This window comes from Lottia gigantea (assembly GCF_000327385.1).
Source record: "Lottia gigantea unplaced genomic scaffold LOTGIsca_58, whole genome shotgun sequence".
Lineage (NCBI taxonomy): Eukaryota > Metazoa > Mollusca > Gastropoda > Lottiidae > Lottia > Lottia gigantea.
Genome location: NW_008709979.1, coordinates 249247 through 271375, shown reverse-complemented (window position 1 = coordinate 271375; position 22129 = coordinate 249247). Strand labels below are relative to the sequence as shown.

General features: G+C 30.7%; 1 protein-coding gene across 1 annotated transcript in view; it reads right to left on the bottom strand.

The window, feature by feature from the left end:
- Nucleotides 1–507: 507 nt before the first annotated feature.
- Nucleotides 508–22129, bottom strand: part of LOTGIDRAFT_127669 (hypothetical protein) — a gene marked incomplete at both ends in the record, with an annotated part of 43960 nt that continues 22338 nt past the window's right edge. The window contains 13 exons of the mRNA XM_009063453.1: nt 508–639; nt 850–968; nt 1335–1467; nt 2323–2436; nt 2656–2778; nt 3328–3504; nt 3933–4067; nt 8650–8766; nt 10344–10556; nt 15903–16043; nt 17595–17639; nt 18037–18087; nt 19619–19718. Of these exons, the coding sequence (XP_009061701.1) occupies nt 508–639; nt 850–968; nt 1335–1467; nt 2323–2436; nt 2656–2778; nt 3328–3504; nt 3933–4067; nt 8650–8766; nt 10344–10556; nt 15903–16043; nt 17595–17639; nt 18037–18087; nt 19619–19718 (1600 nt within the window). The remainder of the gene's footprint in view (nt 640–849; nt 969–1334; nt 1468–2322; nt 2437–2655; nt 2779–3327; nt 3505–3932; nt 4068–8649; nt 8767–10343; nt 10557–15902; nt 16044–17594; nt 17640–18036; nt 18088–19618; nt 19719–22129) is intronic.

The following is a 22129-nucleotide window of genomic DNA, read 5'->3' as shown; positions in this document are numbered from 1 at the left end:
ACGAGTAAATACTGTTGTATTTCCACTTCTTTCATTGACCATTAATAAACTTTGAACACTAACTATTCCATTATCTCCCCCTCCCCCCTCTTCTCCGCTCATTTTGATCGAACCCCTGAAAGAATTACAAACTTTTAACTCCATTAACAGAACATCCCCTCTCGCATGGATGTCTTTCTTTCAATCAACTTGGTATGTGTCACTGGCAAGTCATTGAAGGCTGACTCTCTAAGATATATATTTGGTAAATGTTGATTTCAGACCCACCCATGACATTCAATGGTTTCCAAGATATGCACAAGTCCGAAATATGCTTGTTGATGAAAACAGTCTTTTGCAACTGACATTTTTGTACATGTACATTCAGATAGGTATATATGTGTCACCAGGACAAATCCAAAAACACAATCCTCAGACTGACAAAATCAATGAGGTGAAAAAGAGTCTAATGGCCATTCTGAGAGCTAATCCTCAATCAAAACTAAGGCATCAATTTGGTCTTTTACATTATGTCACAAATATAGAATACTCATACCTTGGAGGAACAGGAAGTATAACAGTTTCTAGTTTCATTTTATTTCTTCGTTGCCGGTCAATTTGCTCTAACATTTCACGTAATACTTCCATTAGATCACCAAACTATAAACAAAATATCTATTGAAAAAGATGTGTTGACCACAGCAATATCTAAATAATCATATTATCAATAGATTTGTAATAGATGTTCAGCATTATCAAACTTCGTGGACAAGAGACGAACATGCATGCTGAAATAATTTGCTGCCAAACAGAGTAATGTTGGCACAAATTTATTTTCAGATTAGATTAGATGCAGACAAAGTTATTTACCTGTTCCATGGATAATCCAGGATTAACTGTATGAGGGATTAGTGATGGCATCACTTTTGTTGCTATAAGATTATGTGTTAATCCAAATTTCTTATCACTTAGCATATGTTTATAAACACCTGAAAAAATAATTATTCATTGTTGAAAAAGAAATTTCCTGGTTGCTTCCCTTTACTCTCTGCAGTTAGCCTCTGATGAAAAAGGTTTACGACAGTGTAGAAATATCGAATGGCTGGGATACATATGAAAATACATTCACTTTTACTTTGATCCTTATCCTTTCATCAATAGCAGAGACTCTACAGGATAAATAACTACATGATATATACCTAAGCAGCCATTATCATGTGATGTCACATTTAATAACATTTTACATTTGAAGTCATAATACATGGAGTTCAGGGTACATAAGGATTCAGTATTCAAAAGGTTAAATGGATTTCTGTAATGCTTATCATCCTCAGCTGATAAGAAAAATGTCTTACCTACAACTGCCATTACAACATCTGCATCTTGACATGTTATATCTGTTAAAAATGGTAACACTTCATCTAATATTAACATTTTGCCCAAACTATCTAACATATGATCTATACATGTTAATGCATTGATTCTTAACTGTAAATATATAAAAATAAACAAAATTCATATCTCCTAACTAACAATAGAGGTGCAGAAAGTGCATTAAATATACAATAATAAATATAGTGCTTTAGATACAGAATAGATATTTCTTTTTACATTTTCACAGTCTAAAAAAAACTTACTTGTTCTTATTCTGACCTTCGTTAATCTATAAAGATCCTATAAGATAAGTTGAGCTATAAAGATTTTATACATGTACTTGCCCAGGCATTAGTTGATCATAAAGATTTTATACATGTACTTACCCTGACATAAGTTAATCTATATAGATTTTATACATGTACTTACCCTGACATTAGTTAATCTATATAGATTGTATACATGTACTTACCCTGACATTAGTTGATCTATAAAATAAAGATTTTATACATGTACTTACCCTGACATTAGTTGAACTATAAAATATAGATTTATACATGTACTTACCCTGACATTAGTTAATCTATAAAGATTGTATACATGTACTTACCCTGACATTAGTTAATCTATATAGATTGTATACATGTACTTACCCTGACATTAGTTGAACTATAAAATATAGATTTAATATATGTACTTACCCCGACATTAGTTAATCTATATAGATTGTATACATGTACTTACCCTGACATTAGTTAATTTATATAGATTGTATACATGTACTTACCCTGACATTAGTTGAACTATAAAATATAGATTGAATACATGTACTTAACCTGACATTAGTTAATTTATATAGATTGTATACATGTACTTACCCTGACATTAGTTGAAATATAAAATATAGATTGTATACATGTACTTTCCCTGACATAACTTAATCTATATAGATTTTATACATGTACTTACCCTGACATTAGTTGATCTATAAAATAAAGATTTTGCTCTTGGTAAAACCATTTTCCGAATAATATTATCATCTAAATATTCCTTGATAACACTGAATGCACTCAATGCTGCTTCCTATAAAACAACAATATCTTTTGAAGTCTTTGTAAGTAATTATTCCTGAATATATAGGAATCTACTGGAGTCAAAAAATCAGGACAAAATGATTTCAAATACTTTACAAATAACAATTTGAAGAAGTTTGAGGGAAAAACATGATAAGTTATCATAAATCAAGGTACTACCATTGAATGAGATTGTATTGTAAAAATTATTATAAAGATTAATATTCACCTGAGCTTGTAAAGATTGAGAATCTAAAGTATTAAAAACCAGAGGAAGAACTTCACTTTTGATCTCTTCTAATGGTGTTTTGGATAAAATAATATCTAATTTGTTCAATATATACACTGTAGCCTGCAATGCAATGATTTCATTTTAAGAAACAATTCACCATATGCCAGCTTGAAGTGTTGTTACCTGTACATCTTAACAATAGAATTGTATTTTCATGATGATTAGTTCCAAACATAAAATCTAATTTTTTGAAATTTTCTATTGCCATTGAAAAGTATCCCTTTTGTTTAACGATCTTTTATGGTTATTAAAGACCATCTTGATGAAGTTGTAAAGATCACAACAATGTTTCTAAAATCAATTGACTTTGTAAGAGGCAATCTAACCTTGCGTAAAAAATGCCTGCAAATGAACTTTTATGAAGTTTTATATCTTACTTTCTGAAGCAACTTCACCATGCAATGTGCAATGGGAATAATTACATAATAACATCATTTACCTAAACTTTTATGGAATATCCAAAGGTACATGCAATATCTAGATCTATGGTAGGATCGAAGGGCCCACAGGTTCATAAACAGGAAACAGCCTCTCCCTGTCTCTGTGGCTACACTAGGGTTGTGGTAGTAAAAGGGATCAGAGAACATTTGCAACATTTTCTAATCTTACCTGCACCGGTTTAGAAGAGGACATTATATTACGAAATTCAGGGAGTATAATATCAATATAATCATCTCTAGGAGCAAAATCTATCATTGTTAACATTGCAGGTAATGCAAAAACCATGGACTCTCCACTCTTACAGTCCTGACATAATGTAGGGAAGACATTGCGATACAAAATTTTCTGAAAAATAGACAAGAAATAGAACATGAAAAAATTATCCTAACAAATGAATAATAAAATTTGAAACATGATTGCTTAATAGACTACTGGTAAATAACAAAGGACAATCAAATTAAGTTTTTGAATCATCAAGTATATGGTAAAGATAGTTTTGATATTATAAATTTATGAATTCAATTATGACATTGAAACAGACAGAATTGAGCTAACTTTTATCAAATTTTTATCTCTTCAAAGAATTTAATTCAGCTACCACTATTACCAGAATGATAATGAGTTAAATTGTGGATGAGTCTCCATCTTTTTATTTCATTCTGAAATTCTACAATTTATACATAGCTAATGTAGTAGCAGTATCAGATAGTTTCCAAATAATTGGAAAACTGCTATATCCATTTAAAACATAATCTACATATATTCTGACTTACTCGTGGCATGATAGGAATAACTTGTGATAAATTTGCATAAGCCTCAGCTCTCTGTACAGGGTCCTTCCTATCAGCAGCAACAGCAGCATCTAATAACTGTAGACCAGATACTACAGGATCTGTGAAATACTTTAACTATAATTAAATTATAGAATACATTATAAAGAGAGTAGGAACTTCCTTGTTAATGGTGGTGGCACACGAATATTCTTGGTCGCTGATTTTTGTTGCCGACTAGAGTCATATCAGAAGTTTCACCGACTGGCTGCAGGCACAAGAGGAGACATCTAATATGTCGATAATCACGTGCAGATCATGAAATTGAAAAGAAATGAATCAGATTGGATGGTGACGCTCTGTCATGCAGACGATAAATAATCTGCGACAAATATCAAGCTGGTTTGATATTATAAATCCTGTTGGGAATTGATAACCTTGTTGTGGAAGAGCTGGCTGAAGATTAAAGTCGGCAGCAAAAATCGGCAACAACGACTGTTTGTATGCCCGCATCATTTTCTATATACACATCTCTCTACATAGACATATGGAGGTATATGACCAAACACTGGAAATCAAGTGAGAAAGCTTCTTATTTTACTAACTGCATGCAGTTGTGGGCATATTTAGATGTGGTCTACTATCTTTGTTTATATTTGATTCAGACACTAGTGTCATTCACCTCTACTAATAATGCTCTATATAAAACTCTTTCAGATATAATACAGATAGTCATTCATTACAGACACAGACGTCACTGGAGGCATCAACAAAACATATCAACAATTTTAATCTTTACATTCCTTTGATGGCTCAAAAGACCTATATTGACCTCAATAGCATCAAATTAACCCTAAATCCTTCACCAAAATCTAAAATGCTAAACTTGTATGAAAACACCCTTGATGACAGAATCACTTCCATCATGTGTTGATATCATACAGTAGACTAACAATTCTGGTCCTACCCAATTCCTTCCACCAAGTTACAAAATCACATCTGAGGAACTAGGTAATGCCATGGTTGTCATGCAAAGAATACAAAATTGCACACTGTTTACCCAGCCTGACTTGGATGGTCTCAAAATGAATATACAATAGTCTGTCATTCAGGGCCACCTGGTATGCTTCCTTCATGCCTAATGCTGGGCATGACCTAATCTTGATTGAATCCCAAAGAACTTTTGACAAAAATTTTCTAAATCACAATTCTGATGATATGGAGTAATATCAGGGTCTCATCACCATAACTACCATGAAAATTAAATGCTGAATGTCAAATGAATTTGTGACCGTTTTGAACTTTGTTAATGAAGTTAGAGAAGATTACATCATGTACTAGAAAGTGCAATATCAGTTGTCCAGTTAACCTCAGAGACAGGAGACATAAAAACTTCAAAAGTTTTCATCAGACGTGACAAATAATTCCGAGGCATCAGAGATTTCCTGTTTATCATTGGTGTTAACAAATATGGAATTGTCTAGACAAAATGCCTCATTACTACTATTTCAAAATTACCATGTCATTTTTGATGAAATATCAAACAATCATAGCTCAAATGTTGGTCTCAAATAAATCTATAAAAAATGGCAGAAAATAATCAGTATAGAAAATGGATTTTTAATCTTAATGTTCATCTGGAGTAATGTTTATTCAACCAATAAATACTGTAGTAATAATCTTTAATGACCAACTCAAGAGATGAACATTTCTAATATATCTTTTTTACCTCGTAAATTGGTATTTTAGAAAAGGCTTAGCAACTATCATTTAACGGATATTGGAAATTTATGCTGCAAATGACATCATAAATAATCTAAATGAGCTTTCTGAACACATGTTATTTACCTTGTGAAAAACTTGTTAATGATTAATTTACCTTCCAGATTAGAAACCTTTTCATAATGAGGTGCTTTGATTTATTTTCTTTCTAAATTCTCAAGTAATTAGTGTATATTAGTAATACAGTATTTTTTTCTTTACAAAGAATTTAATGCTAATAAAACACACATGGTTGTTTAAAATCATTTATACCCTGTCTTGCTGAATGATTGTGCATAAGTTTTTGAAGATATATCCAATTATTTGTCAATATACACTTATATAAACATCATCGAAATTTAAGTTTACAGCTTTAAACTTTATACACATAGGCATATGCCATAAAGTCATAACTTCAGTTATAAGAATACTTTTTAGACAGTTTCTTGAAAACTTAGATCAATTATCTTGTGTTTTATTAACATGATTTGCCAATTAAAGGTGTTTAATGACATCACAATTACAAATGTTCTTGTATATCAATATAATTTTTTGTGTTAGTGACTTCATACAATGCTTGGTTTTAGTGGAATTACAAGAGCCACAGACGTCAGACTGAAAATTGGAATGGTGCAAATCGATGACATCAAATTCATTATAAAACACATAAAAAATTCAATAAAAATAATTTAAGATTCAGTTTTAACAACCAATAATATTTTTCTATTCCTTTGAGTTTTAACAAATAATATTTTTTGTGAGCTAAGATCTGGATGAAAGAACATTTGTTAACAACATAACACTACACAGTAAATATCATGTAAAAATTCATACCACAAAACACCGACAGCTTTCAGACAGCTTGTTTTTGATGTGTTAAGAGAAATAAATATTTTAAACCTGTGTGTCTGACATATCCATTTATTTGGGAGATCAGGTTTTTGAGCGTCTGGATTTTTCTTATCAAATTACAGTTTGGTATATGACACTTTATCGTCATTTGATTTATATCCCCTTATAAATAAAACAATTGGATCGTGGTTCAACCAAATAAAAGGGGTTTCCCATGTCATTTTTATATATTTCACTTATACAGAAAATTGGCCATATGCAATCATATTGATTGCCCAGTTGAAAAATCACATAAAATCAAGCATATTTATTTTTTTGGTCGGTGATGCAGGCTTTACCTCTTAAATCAAAACACAGTAGAAATATGTAAAAAGTTTGGATGTGTTGATTAGACAATGAAGCAGTGGCATAGTAAGGATTTCATAGAGTGCAGACTTTATAGGGCACTAGGCATGGTGAGGGTTTAGGGGGCCATCCCCAGTGAAAAATTTTGTAATGTACATAGGCATAGCACAAACCAGCCTGTCCCTCAACAGTCTTTCAACTTGTACTCCTATGGTAATGTAGGAAATGTTTTAAATACCCCACTGCAATGAAGATAATAATATTTATATTAAGTAGTTCATGACGATACACACTTCATTTGCAGGGAAATTGATTTGAAAAATATTTTATAAAAACATTTTATTTCAAACATTTCATTAAATTGAGATTCTCACACCCTCTGTCCAAAGAAATGAAACTAAATAAATACCTTTACTAGAACAGTTATACTTTCTATATTTTGTTAATATTAAGTTTTGGTAACTGAACTTGTTAAATGTTTTATTTCTGCAAAAGCCTTGCTGGAGCTTTCCAATTTTCAGAAAGTTCCACGACATTAGATATCACTTCCGTGATTATAACCTTGGGACAAAATAATGCAATTTATTGATTTTGTTGTATCATATCTTGATAGAATAGAAATATGAAATATTGTAATTGTTATGATTCATTGTTCCATTGGTAAACAAACAACACAGACCAAATAGACTCATTCTAACTGTTTTATTTCATTTCAATCATTTTGATAAAGTGTATTGCATGTAATTTCTATAAACTTCAATTATTCAGGCATTAGTCTTCAATATTACTGCAAGTCATGAGAATGAAATGATATCAACAATTTTCCTTAACATACAGTATATGAAATTATTTCTGTCAAAAATCTTGTCCTTGTCCTACCCAGTATAAGTATTATTACAAGATGGTTATCGTGAAATCATGTGACTATTAAAGACATATTAATTTACAATTTTTAGGTTCAAATATACCTACAATTACTCAAATTTCAATTAACTTAAATTTTCTAATTAGTAACACTGCTTTAACCCTGTGTCAGTTACCTTTCAAATACCCTAATCTCAAGTCAAGATGCATTTGTGTTCAATCTGGGACATCATTTTAGCTGAGTCTCTTTTTCACATGACAAGTGAATTAGTGAACACTGGTACAATCTGATAAAATTGGCACCCAAACAGGTGAGAAAATGACCATTCCAGGGAGCTTATTTACTGTTATACATGTAGAATCAGAATTACATTACTTACACCTATCTGGCTAATGATAATGTAATGGTGTGAGAAAAGACAGCTATAGAAATGACAACTTGTGATATTCTATACGTCTACGTCTATTAGACTAATGACACTGCTTGGCAAGAAACTGGAACATTGACAGAGATTCTGATAGACTTTTTTTTACATTCTACTTTTCTGCCTCAGATTGGACACAGACAGACAGCAGTATATAGTGAACAATGAGGGAAATTGACCAGAAGTATTAGACTTTTATTTGTTTATTTCCAAGTTTCAGCATTCAATTGGGCCTTGATTTAGTGTTCCATACAAATGTCCATCCCGGTCCTTATGTTCGCATCACAGATCAGGTAAACTACGTTGAAAAATCTGAAATCTCTATTTCAACCTGCATCACAGACTAGGTAAATTTGATTGAAAAATCTATTTCAATCTATGCCTCAATCATCCTCTAAGATTAAAAAGATTGCTGAGAAACTTAATAGAAGTTCCAATATCTACAGTAAGATAGTAATAAATATGATTCTTACCATAGAAAATAATTGAGCAGTCGGTCGATACCGCGTATCTCTGTTTATCATTTTCTCTACAGGTTCTACCAACTGTAATGGCATCCGATGAGCAACAATTCCAAATGTTTCATGCATCTAGAATGTAAGAAAGATTTCATACCTTCAAAATCCATTTCTGTACTTTAAGATTATTTTACTGACATCAGTTGTCTCTGGCAATACTTTTTTTTGTCAGTTCATTATTGCATTGACTAGATCACTGATAGTGGTCAATAGTGCCAGTCTTTTAGTTTGTACATCACTGCAATTTGATAAAAAAAAAATACATATCTTGATGTTTTGTTTATATTTTTCTTTTTTTAAAGATTTCTACATTTACCACCCATGATTTGACAAAATTCTAGCTTTAGATTCTTTTTCTTTGGGATTTTGATCTAATAGCATCCAAAGTTATCATTTACCACTGTTAAAAACAGTTTATCGATATAAGTTGTCGTTTTATAATGTATATCCCAGAATTCCCAACATATATAGTCAGGGAACCTTTTATTGAACAGAACATTTGATTGATTGAATATTAATTAAATCTAACAGGAGATGTATAACTATTTACACGTAGGAAATACTTGAAACAAAACTGCAGATCAGATCTGATAACACAGAAGAGTCTGTTGTATCATTATCAATGACAAAAATCAGTAGTGTCTGTTTTAACTTTATCACTGACAGAGAGATAAACACAGACAAATAGCAGTGACTGTTCTCTTTCTTTTGTTTACATCATATGCAGTAGACAGTTGCGTTTTATGTCCAAACCATAGATGACAAGTTGTGTTTGTATTTAACCGTATACATCACTAGTATGTAACAGATGACACATAACAGGTTGTGTGTGTGTTTGTATAGTATACATCACTGGCAACAGATGACAGATAACAGGTTGTGTCTGTGTTTGAATAGTATATATATATATATATCACTGGTAAGAGATGACAGATAACAGGCTGTGTCTACGTTTGAATAGTATATTTACATCACGGGTAAGAGATGACAGATAACAGGTTGTGTCTGTGTTTGAATAGTATATTTACATCACTGGCAACTGATGACAGATAACAGGTTGTGTCTGTGTTTGAATAGTATATATATATATATCACTGGTAAGAAATGACAGATAACAGGTTGTGTCTATATTTGTCTTGTACCGTATATATCACTGGTAAGAGATGACAGATAACAGGTTGTGTCTATGTTTGTCTTGTACCGTATATATCACTGGCAACAGATTACAGATAACAGGTTGTGTCGGTGTTTGAATAGTATATATATATCACTGTTAATAGATGACAGATAACAGTTGTGTCTGTATTGTATACATCACTGGCAACAAACTGTTCAATAACTATAATGTAGCAAAGATATTTGAGCACATCTTTGTATGAGTAAAATATCATCAAGAGCAATCTGAATGATTTTTGATAGTTTAAGTTGTGAAATCAAAATTTCTGAGTTGTATTATTCTAGTTACCCTTTATTCCACCTTAAAAATTTAATGGACTTCTAATATTGATGTTTTGATTCATTTCTGGATCTGCTTTCAAGTAGTGTCTGAGTTAGTGGTCTGACATGTGAGATAGTTGTTGACATTATTGGTGTACAATTTCTGTTTCCTCTGTTAATGAATCTATTTAATAAACTAGCTAAATACCAACCTGATCTAATTGTTTAACATAAAGGCCAGGTAAATGATCTGCTGATATCAATGATTTACCAGAGTTATAAATAGCACAAATCACCATGCCCAGTGAAAACATATCACTTAATGGTGTGCAGATTTTTTCAAGTTGAACTTCAGGAGCTATGAAATTTAAATCTGGTTGAGCCATCTTGGGTATTTTTGTTGTCCATGACTGACAAGATGACTTCTCCTGAAATGATAAAATTTATACCATTACTTTTACTTCTTGTTAATAGCATTCAAAATGGCAAATGGTTTGCAAAGTGTTTCAACCCTGAGACAGCATTATTCAAGCCAATAGTTTTGAAATTGTTGCCCAAAACAGTAAATCACCACAAACGGAAAACTTTAAGCGTATTTTTTTGATCTCAACTTACCATTACACATATATATATGCAAAACCTTGCCAAAAAATAAGTCAAAATGGAAGTGCATTTCATCAAAATCTGGTTAAGTCTATAACCCAATGTGAATGGACAAGAGATTATGATGGAATTTTATTTATGTTATAAAATTAAAATTGTAATAAAAAAAAACCTCTTCCATCTACTGATGGCACTCTTTGAGGCCGTCCATTGTTTCAAGTGAATATTTTTCCTCTTTACAAAGACATTCAGTGTGTCAAGAATAATTGAAGGAATTTTTATGAAGGACTCATCTGAGACTTGATAGAAGTGAGCTATTGAATGTCAGATATATAATACATGAAACCATTACGTTTAAATAAGTCTTAACAACTCATATGGAAGAAAGTGATTTATTATCAAAGAACCCTCAACTTTATTTCATTATTTCTCATAAAAACAGAAATAAATTGACTTAAACTAATGTCTGAGAATACACAAATCTTATTTTTCTCAGGATTAAATCAACTTGCAAGACAAGTAGCAAGATGGAAAAAATGGTATTGAAAAAATGCTATTATGAAGCTTTCGTCACGTTTGTTAAAACTGGCTGGAGAGCCATAAATCTATCGTAAAGTAACATCAAGATCATTAAAATAGCAACAAGTTACTTGCCTAAAATTGATTTCTTTAAGAACGAAAGATTGTAAGAGTGAAATTTTGCCTCACTAAATGATATTCAACAATGATGAATTGATTTGAAGATAGAAATGTTAAAACTGTGAGTGACAGGAAACTGGTTTGAGTTTACAGCAAGAGAAAGATGAGATTATAACAGGCTTTCACCTGACACAAATGACAACAACTCAACATGAGAAAAACCTTGTTGCAAAAAAGTCTTAGGAGAAGAAAGAAGCCAGAAATAGTTAAAGATTATCAAATGTCACTTGAGGAATTAAAGTTGTCTTCTTTGTGTAAAAATTACCGAGATAGATTTTTATCCAATAAATACAGTCTATAGAGGGCAATTCTGCTGAATTACATAATGGGCAGAATAAAAGATTAAAATAAAAAATTAATATAATATGCGGACAATATTCAAAACCATGTTTTTACTGATTATATTAAGTGACATGTTTTTCTCATCATTAAACCACATTTTAAAGCCAATAGATACATAAGATATGGATAACAAAATATAATTGCTTAACAGATAGTTACAATATAGAATGTATAACTCTACAGAAACTGGTTACGAATTGCTGAATGCAACCCAGCATAGTTTTTGATAAGATAACAAAAGCAACAATTTAACTTTACCAGTTAATGACGTGAAAGCATTGATTTTATTTCTTTTAAATCATTATTTCTGATCAATATTCTATAGATTCAACATCTAATTGAATATTTACTAAGAGTAAAAAAAATTCTGTACAACTAATGGTAATGTCTGAAATTATCTGCATAGTGAAAATTCAATCATCACCTACTGGCAACCGTCAATCAGTATAAAATTCAATCAAATTCTATAAAACCAACCCATAATGACATTTTGTCAAATAAAATTACTGTACAATAAGATTATCGCAAACTTCCGTTTAAAAACTGTGTCTTCAAGCTTATATTGATTTTATGCTGAGCTTGCTGTATGGAACCAAGTGAATATTCAATAATTCCATTACAGACATAATATCCCTTAAGCAGACATCTAGAAATTGAATATTATTCTGTAAGTACATGTGAAGTCATTTACTGAATGTCAAGATCTTCAATGACTTCGCAAGTAAGGTGCTTATCTTGTAAAGGGATACAGTCAGCTAATAATCTTGGGTGAACTCAATTGTTCTATATCAAATTAGACTGTTTAGACTTATTAACCTTCCCATATGCTCTTATTACTGTTATTAAGGTGTCAGTTGTAATACGTGCATGCTAGATTCTTTATGCCATGGCTTTGACAGTTTACATTGGTATCGTATGTTTGCAGACTACAGATTTTAATTCTGTGTTATTAATAGCTGAAAATCAGCTCTAAAAACTATGGTTACACAAAAACTTACACAACCGTATCACTTTAACAACAAGTAACCTGTTATAATAGAAGTTATATCATTATATTATACAAGCGTCTGGTATATAAGTGTCTGGTATATATGTGTCTGGTATGTAATTGTCTGGTCTTACAGAAGAAAACAGACAGACAGACAGAAGTGTGTAATCACAAATCAAAACATAGCTCATAAGTTCAAATATTGAACTCAAAAAACTAGACAATTTGTCCATGTCAGTACATACTACCTGCCACACAGAGTTAACAATAAAATGCAAAAGTATATTTTGTTTTGAACAAAATGTTTTGGAAAGCTGTGATTGTATTGAATTTGAAATGACATCTGGCAATGTCTATTATGACAGTCAAGTCCGATTAAGTCTGCATAATTTCCAGTTTAGAACATATTTCAATTAAAACAGCCTTTTTGTTTTAAAATTGCAACAAAAACCTGAATATAGTTTAATTGTGGTTTGTATTATTTTACGCATGGATTGAACCAGACATAAAAAACAAGATGTCATCTATAATGTGTTATTATTGTATGACATCATGTAGCTAATGTCTGTATATCATGATAACAAAAATATATTTCTTTTCTATTCTACATTAAATCCTTTTTTTTGTATTGAGAATCTACAACACAATCTGCTTTATGTAAATTCCTGTGAGAACCAGTATGAACTAACAGAGAAATCTCTAGACACTTATAAATATCTAGCGTGAATAAATTGTGTTCAACAAGTAGCTGTAAATCTTGATTAAATTCACATTTTTAATGCCTCAAATGGAAAAAAAACTTTATTAAATTCGCTCAAAACAGGAAAACCCTACTTAAAGTGTTTATGGTGTTGTTTTTCAACACAAAATGCTATGAACAACTTAAAGGCATTGTAAAGAGTTTTTCTAAACCTTTTATGTACATCAAAGACACTGATATCATCAATTTGCACCAATTTCCAGTCATACGTCTGTGGTTCTTGCAATTCCACATGAATTATGTGTTTTATGAAGTGACTATCCCAAAGGTCCTTATATATCAATAGCAACTTTTGTGATATAGTGTCGTCATAAAACAATAACTTTAAGTGGAATAGTAAGAACCACTGACATCCGAGTGCAAATTGATGATATCAGTGTCCTTGATACACTTAAAAAGTTCAGTAAACCTCTTCACAATTCCTTTAAGAAATATTGTTGAATATTATATCTTCAGTTCAATATCCTGAATTTCATGTTTCTTCACAAATAGATTTTATCAAGCTGTGGGAGATCCTACACTTCAATTGTAAGTCATAACATTGTCTGTCTACTAGCTAGAGATGTTAGTTTGAAAGAAATGCTATTTTATTACTTTAAAGTACATGGGTAATATACAGTTCTTTCTTTTATTTGTTGATCATATAGTAGGATTATAAGACATGTTTACCAATGGCTTAAAGACATTCTTCTCTTTAATGATCAAATCCAAACGCTTCATGTACTGTTAGTGAAGAATAACATAAACCTTATGGTATAAAATGATCAAAACTTCCTAATATCAAATTCAGTATATAAATGAAGTATTAACTTGCTCATGTCATATTGTATCCTATCAAAATCTTTCTCAAAATCAAATTGATGACCTGAATATCACCTAATCATTTTTTTTCTTTGGCACCAAAATTTCATAATTTTCCTCAAGAGCATATTCCTTTAAAGTCATGAATTTCTACATTTTTAAAAATAATTGTATGTTTATTTTCAGTGTTGAAGGTTTGTTTGTTAATCAAATATATATATGAATGCATAATAGGAAACACTATTTTTTCACTTTTTGAAAGCTATAGGCTACATTCTAGGTAACCTATGATTGATGTGACTATTTTTATGGTATTAAGTACCATGAAACCAGATTACTTACTATTGACCTATTTAGAAGTGTTAAGTAACAATACTTTAAAAATAAATCTGTCTGGAGAGCCTGTCATTCAGAACTGGGCTGTTTAAACTGAAGGACAAGATGGCGTCATGATAATAACATAATAACCAACATAGTCAATGTATCTTTAAGAAGTTCAAGTGATAAGAAGACAATATTAAAGACTAAATGGCAAGACAAGCCTGGAGTTAAAAGGAACTGTCTAACACAATTAGCAATCTAAATAACAATTACTTGATGTATGAGCATTATATTTTACTTAAGCAACTGTAGAATACCCTAATGACGTGGTAACTATCTATAATAACATAATGAAATGTTGTGGCATTAAAAAAATAATTAATCTCAGAATAATAGCTTTTTAAAACTTTTTTTCAAATTTGTTGAAAATAGAAAGATATATTATGTATAAGCCAAAGCTTAAAATATTATACATTGTAAAAAAAATCTCCCTGAAAGAAGAAACTGATTGAAAATTGATTAAAAATTTAAAACTCTATAAATATAAAAGAATGTAGGTGAAAACAGTCTCAAGCTGTTTTAGATTTTAAAACCAAATTACTTCATTAGTAAATTACAAAATCTCACTGCAGGGTAATTCCCTTTTATATTATGCGTGGGTTATAACTATCTTGTTATACAATAGAAAATTTATTATGTCAAAACATTTGATACCCGGCATGTCAAAGCTAATGAGCTCAATTTAAAGTAACAGGATAAGAAAATGCATTATTTTCGCTAATAGGTACTATGTCTTCATTATTTTGTGTAATGACCAATTTCGAAAACCTGATGCTCTTGGAAACATGGAAACAACTCTTGGTAACCAACAGTTACTAACAAAAACTTAACTAAAATAAAATCCAGATTTTAAGTCAAACTAGAGTAATTTGATTGGATAATATAACTAAATTTACAGTTGATTTTCACTGATTAACCAATCAGATGACTGAAAATTGATAAAAATCACAGAAAGTAAAGTTTTCAATAATAAGACCTGTATTGCAGCTTGATCCAGGAGTTGTCAATATTTTCATACATAATGAACAGATGATGAAATCCAACAATAAAAAGAAAAACCCAGAGAATCTTCCCTTTTTGTTTATTAACATGTCTTATTTAGTTTTTAGCCTAAATGTCTAGAAATGAAGAGTATTCATACCCATTTATAGCCAATTTGTTTGGTAATATGTAAATTAATTAGAAATTGTTTCTTACCTTTCCTTCTTTCGTTTTTTCCACAAAGCCGAGGCTAGCCAGTTTCCAGGCACCACGCTTTGTGATAAGGATGGATTGAGGACAAACATTACGATGTATTAAATGTTCTGAACTGTGTAAGAATGATAATGCTTCTGTAATCTGAAATATAAAAATTAGATGATTAATTAACATTTCAATTCATACTGTAAGACTAATTAATTAGACAGGAAGTCAATGATAAGAGTAGCATCATTAGTTTAAGACATCCTAAGCATTTTTTTTAAAATCATTTTTGTCCCAATGAAATGTGTTAACATGCAGGTAGTATATGATTTGGAGATGACTACATGCTCTGTTGTAATCATTCCTTATCAGCTAGTTGTAATCCACCTATAGCACTTTTTACAAAAAAATCTGATCCCCTGATATTGTATACAGACAGATGATTATATTTGAAGTTGAAAGTTAAAGTTAATTCCAGTCTTAATGTCCTTCTACAGGATCAGATAAACCAAAAGTCTGGTTTGTTCATTCTCTAAAGTGTCACAATTTGGCTTAGTTGTAAGATTTTGAACAATCTGTGCTGTGCTATTATTCATTAAGTGTTCTTACTTTACCATAACCTCAACATTTACTTCACTAGGCTCAAAATAAAACAAAAAAAAACTTGTTTGATAAATTCTAGTATTATAAATAACAAGTGTTGGATTGTCTGTGTATGTTTCTGTGAATAATGTAAAGAATACAAAAGACAATGATCCATCTTGACAACACTATAGATTTATCTTTAAAACACTATAGGAGGTCATCTTATGGAAATATTTTAATAAAACTTTATTCGCTGAAGGTGATAATTTTTATTGACCCCTACTGTCTGATGTTTGCTTCATTTAAAATTTCAAGTGTTGATTGACTGCAGGCAAATTTTCCGCTTTATGACAGTTTCCTAATAAGAAAGCTCTTCAGTGTTACCACGGCAATAAATCTGAAAGCATTATTACCTAATCTATCAATATTTCCGTTTTCATGAATTAAATGAGTTGAAAACATTCAGAATATCCTGGAGGCTTGAGATAAAGTAAACAAAGAGTTCCATACTCATATATTACTGGAGTAAAAAATGGTTTTTAATGATACCTCATGGGCTGACAGATTTTAAAACACTATATATGAAGGTTTTTAGTTAGTTAATATCATCTGAAAGTGATACTCTAAAACTTAATATAATACACTTGTCCATTTTTAACTACTACTTGCGATTTCAGTGATAAAACCTTAAAGATAATAGTCTATAAACATTTTTGTTTTTAGCTGATTAAGCCATTACCATCAAAATTTATATACCAGAAAAGTAGCCTTTCTAGTATGAAATGTGCTGAACCTATGCTTTTCATCATTTTCAACAAGACCTCAACATAGTCAGAATTTTGGAAAGCCTCAAGAAATTTCTAAGGTACTATATCTCTACAATTGCGCTGTTCAGTTAGCAAAATGTTTCATATCAGTTTCTTCATATCAGAAAAACAAGCCAATGACATCAATGGGAAATTTGCCAGCAAAACTGTTTTTTAAGAAATTGTGTTTATAAAAGTGGTTAACATCTGACCATATCATTTCACATATATATAATATCTCATCATAGTTATATGTAATATGAGATTCATTATGTAATTGAATTATATAGAGATAATTCACAAAAGATTTACTTACTTGAAAAATTCCATATTTAATTTCCATATCTATAAACTCATGGTCCTAAAATAAATCAAAAATAACCAATCAAAACATGTTACTAGAAATAGACTTTAATATAACCCACGCTGCGTAAAATCTTACGTAGCTGTTGATTAAAAGAGAATTTATAGCCCATTTGTGTGTCACGGACACATATAGCTTCTACATGCAGCATTTAGATTTCTCACCCAACGTATGCGATTCCTGTAAATTAAGATCAGATTTCTCTGGAATTACAGGAACCTACGACATCTGTCAGGAAAGTGGTATGAAGCAAAAAAAAGTGCCTACGCATAAAATTGTCAATTGTGTAAAGACCCCAAGTATTGTCTCTTTAACTTGTTCAAGACTACTACATTTTTATAGAATCCATCATGCTTCTTCATACACAACACCACAAGAATCTTGTGAAAAATACACCAGTGAAGGGAACCCTTCTCATACCAAAAATGTTTCTTTTTTGCATTATCTGGATTTATACTGACTAAGTGAACCATGGTACTCTCAACTTAAATTGATACAGTGACATGGTAGGGCCTATATACAATGATAACTTGAAAGCTAATATCCCTTTCGCACTGCAAAAATAATTCTACTCTATCCGAATAACTTCCCGTTGCTTTTGCAATGACCTTGTTCGGTTATAATCAGATAGAAAAAATGACCTCCAGAGGTGGATTTCGTCTGGATACGATCTAGATAATTGGAAGTGCGATACCAAACACGAAGTTATCCATATCACCTGAATAAACACTCAAAATGCCATCTCCTGTTTGGAAAATCACAAAGAAGGGATTAATAAAATACACGAGTATGCATCGGAAAAGGAACCGAAAAAAATTGTATTGTTATTGAGTTCATATTTTATAATGATCACAATTGTAGTTCAATTCCGTAACAACTGTAACAGGACGTGTTACTAAAAATAAAAAGTTAATTTTTCTCTGCGAAGGGATAGTGGCTTTACAGATAGGATTGAAGTGTAAAAGCAAAACTAAAAAAGAATCGAATCAATAGAACTCAATCTGATTTTCTACAAAAATCCAGTTGTGCGAACTGGGTATTAGTTTCAACAAAAGTTTTTAATAATAGAGCCATTGACTGTGAGATGCAATAAAGCAAATTGAGATATTTTGTAAAAAATGTACTTTTTACATGTTATCCACTCATTAATAATAATCTTTGTACTAAAAGGATTAGGATTAGATTTCAATGGTACGAAGTTTGAAAAATTCAAAATTAAGGACTACGTGCTTTCAAGTTTGTTAAAAACACACAAAAAATCCAGTATTGATCCCTTGAAAGGAAAAAATTTCCATAATCAATAAAGTGACAATTATTTGAAAACAAAATGATACATAACAAAAATCAATTATACCGGAGTCATAAGAATGTCATAAATGTCATGTATACCAATGTTATAGAGAGTTTGAAAGGTTAATCAAACTATGGTACTGAATATTGTTTCTAGTCAGAAGTTACTAGGCTATCAGTACTGATTTAGATGATGGTAGAACTGGAGTAAAATATGAAATAGTTATATGAAATGGAAATAAGAATTGGAATTGATGATAAATAATGATATATCAATCACAAGAAATGATTTACTGAAACATTGGTCAATTTGAATTTATTTTTTCATTTTCATTTCCAATCTGAGTTTCAGTTCTTTTTCTTTTTTTTTAAGTTTTTTTCATGATTTTCCACATTTTTGTGGCAAAGAAAATGTTTATTAAGTATAAAGGACAACCTGGTATTAAGTAGTTACACAAATAGTGATCAGGAGCCTTATTCTCTAAAACTTAACTTAAATAAAATCTTGATTTTAAGAAAAACAGTAATCTTATAAGATAATAAAACTTGACAACATAAAAAAAAATAATACTTAATCTAAAGCCAATTTTAGTGAATGACCAATCAGATGACTGGAACACTAAAAATACCTAAAAAGTTCCTGTAAGTTTTCAAAAATAAGGCCCCTAAAAAATGTAATACATTACCTTTAATTCTTGAGGAATGTTAGCAGGCATTCGTTCATAGTTTCCTAATATATTTGATAGACTTGCAAATATTGGTTCCGTTGCAAATGCCAGACTGTCACTGAAAAACATGAAATAAATTCCTGTTAAAAGATATAAGCATTAAATCCAAAGCCAAACATTTACAATTAAGAAATTCATCTGGGTGTAAATGTACCTTAGATGAAGTTGAATTAAGGAATTTTTGTTCTCTCAGATATCTCAGAATCTACCATTGTATGTTTTCAGACATCTAATTGAAGTTAAGTGTTTATGTTATAGGCTGGCTATAAAAAGTTAGAATTACAATTTGCATCGTATTTCATGTGCCAAATTCTGGTGTGAAAATGACTGAGTAGGAATACATCAATGTCTTTCAAAAGCAGGAAATCTCACAACTGCATAAAATTAGAAATCCTCTCTATTCTCAAGTGGAAAAGAACTTGGAAACTCTATATATGATATGAAATAAAAAAAAAGCCATTTCACCATAATCTCTTAAGTGGTGAAAAACATCCATAATAAAATGTCTACTGCATGCTTTAAATTTTCTGTGCTTCAATTTTTGTCTGTTTGAAATTCCTATTTTTCAGAAGTTATTTGACATCTAATATTTTCAAGAAATCAAGACAATAAATAAAGATGTTAGAGAATCAAACAAAACCCTGCAAGAAACCCGAATATCATTCTCCATTGTTTTAATTACAAGTATTTCTAGTCTAAACCAACAAAAATTAAAAAGTAATTTGAAATTAAAATTACCATAGCTCTGGACATGTTAGAAATTTACAAATTTGATAAAAAGAGCAGCAATTGAAGTGATAATTTGATTGTCATTGACAACCTCTAGAGATGATTAACTTTTATATAGCACTAGTTAAATAGAAAATAATGATTTGTTTCATGACAAGAAATTACACTTTCATTTCACTTGGGTATTCTTGTTTTATACAATACTCACTACAGTCTAGCATGGAAACTAGAGGAAACCATTTCCAATTCAAATTATGATTGGTTATGATTTGTCAGGCAACAATCTACAACACATTGACTCAATTGGTAACACTTCAATAAAAATTGCACAACAATTCATAGAGGACTTGCAAGATAACATAGTCCCACAGCAGCATGATAAATTTCATAGAAAGATTAAAAACTTTATAAATCTACATGTATTATATAAACATGTAATAGTCAAACCTCATTAGTGTGTTTCAGGTTTTTAATATTACCAATACATTTATTGTAAATATTGGCATTCTGATTTTAACTGTGTGCGTAGCATGCAAGTGATATCACTGCACCAAGCCCCAAGTGTAATATTTTTATCTTATTTTAATCTAAAGTGAAGATAAAAATTCCCCCTATATATTTACTTGACAAGATCTCATCTCCAATCTAAAAAATACAGATCTGGAAGTTTTTTGTGCTTTCTTTCAATGCCTACACTACTTGTCGTCCATGATCTAATGACGATCATTAAAGTAGTCAACCTATTACCAGTAAATTCTTTATTCAACAACAGTTTTACAGACTACATGCCCAGTCCGAACTGGATTTAGAAGGCTGAAATTGTATTTTAGATTCAGTATAAGAGGACATACAACTGTGTTGCTTATATTATATTGCTTTTTAAGGGTGGGTAAGCTAAGCCACCTTTAGCAAACTCACATAATGGGAGCTATGATAGATTGATATGACATATTGACAGATCTCTGTCATTTGTTGGAAGATATTTTTTTCAATTAAGTAGAAATAAAAAGGAGGTAGAGAAGAGAAATGGTACTTAATGATGTCAATTAATTATAGATGTCAATGTTAAAGTTCACGACACAAAGAAATTGACATTTTTATGGGATAAGAAAAATAGATCTAAATGTGGTTACAATAACAATTAGATGAAATTTTACATTCACAAAAACCACAAGATGTCAGGCAAGATAATATACACCTACTGGTTTGAATAAGAACATTTAACATCACATCCATGAACTTTTTTGTTATTCTATAGGGCTCTCTTATATGATAATAATATCACTAATCAAAACGTTCACTAATTTGTCTTTATTATTATGAACTTAATTGCCTTGTGGTATGTTCATTCTTGGGTGATAATGAAAAATTTCATCAAGTTCTAAATCTGTCCATAATCATACCTTCTCGAAAGTATAAGAACAATCAGGGACAAACTGACAGACAATAATATTTCACATTGACATTTCATAATATGGTCATATAAAAATATTTCCACTCTCACTGTATTTGTCACAGTGAACCCTTTGACAAGAAATGCATTCAAATTCGCGTAGACTGCAGTTGGTCACGTGGTCACATTCCTGAGCAATATGGCTGCTGTTGAGGCCTTATTTTTGTAACAGGAATTTTTTTTTAAAAAAAATTTATCAATCGGAAACTTCGTGAAAAGAATACATTAGACAGTGGAAATATAAGCAATGAACGATGGACCCACTGCAGTTACGGTGATATGAATAC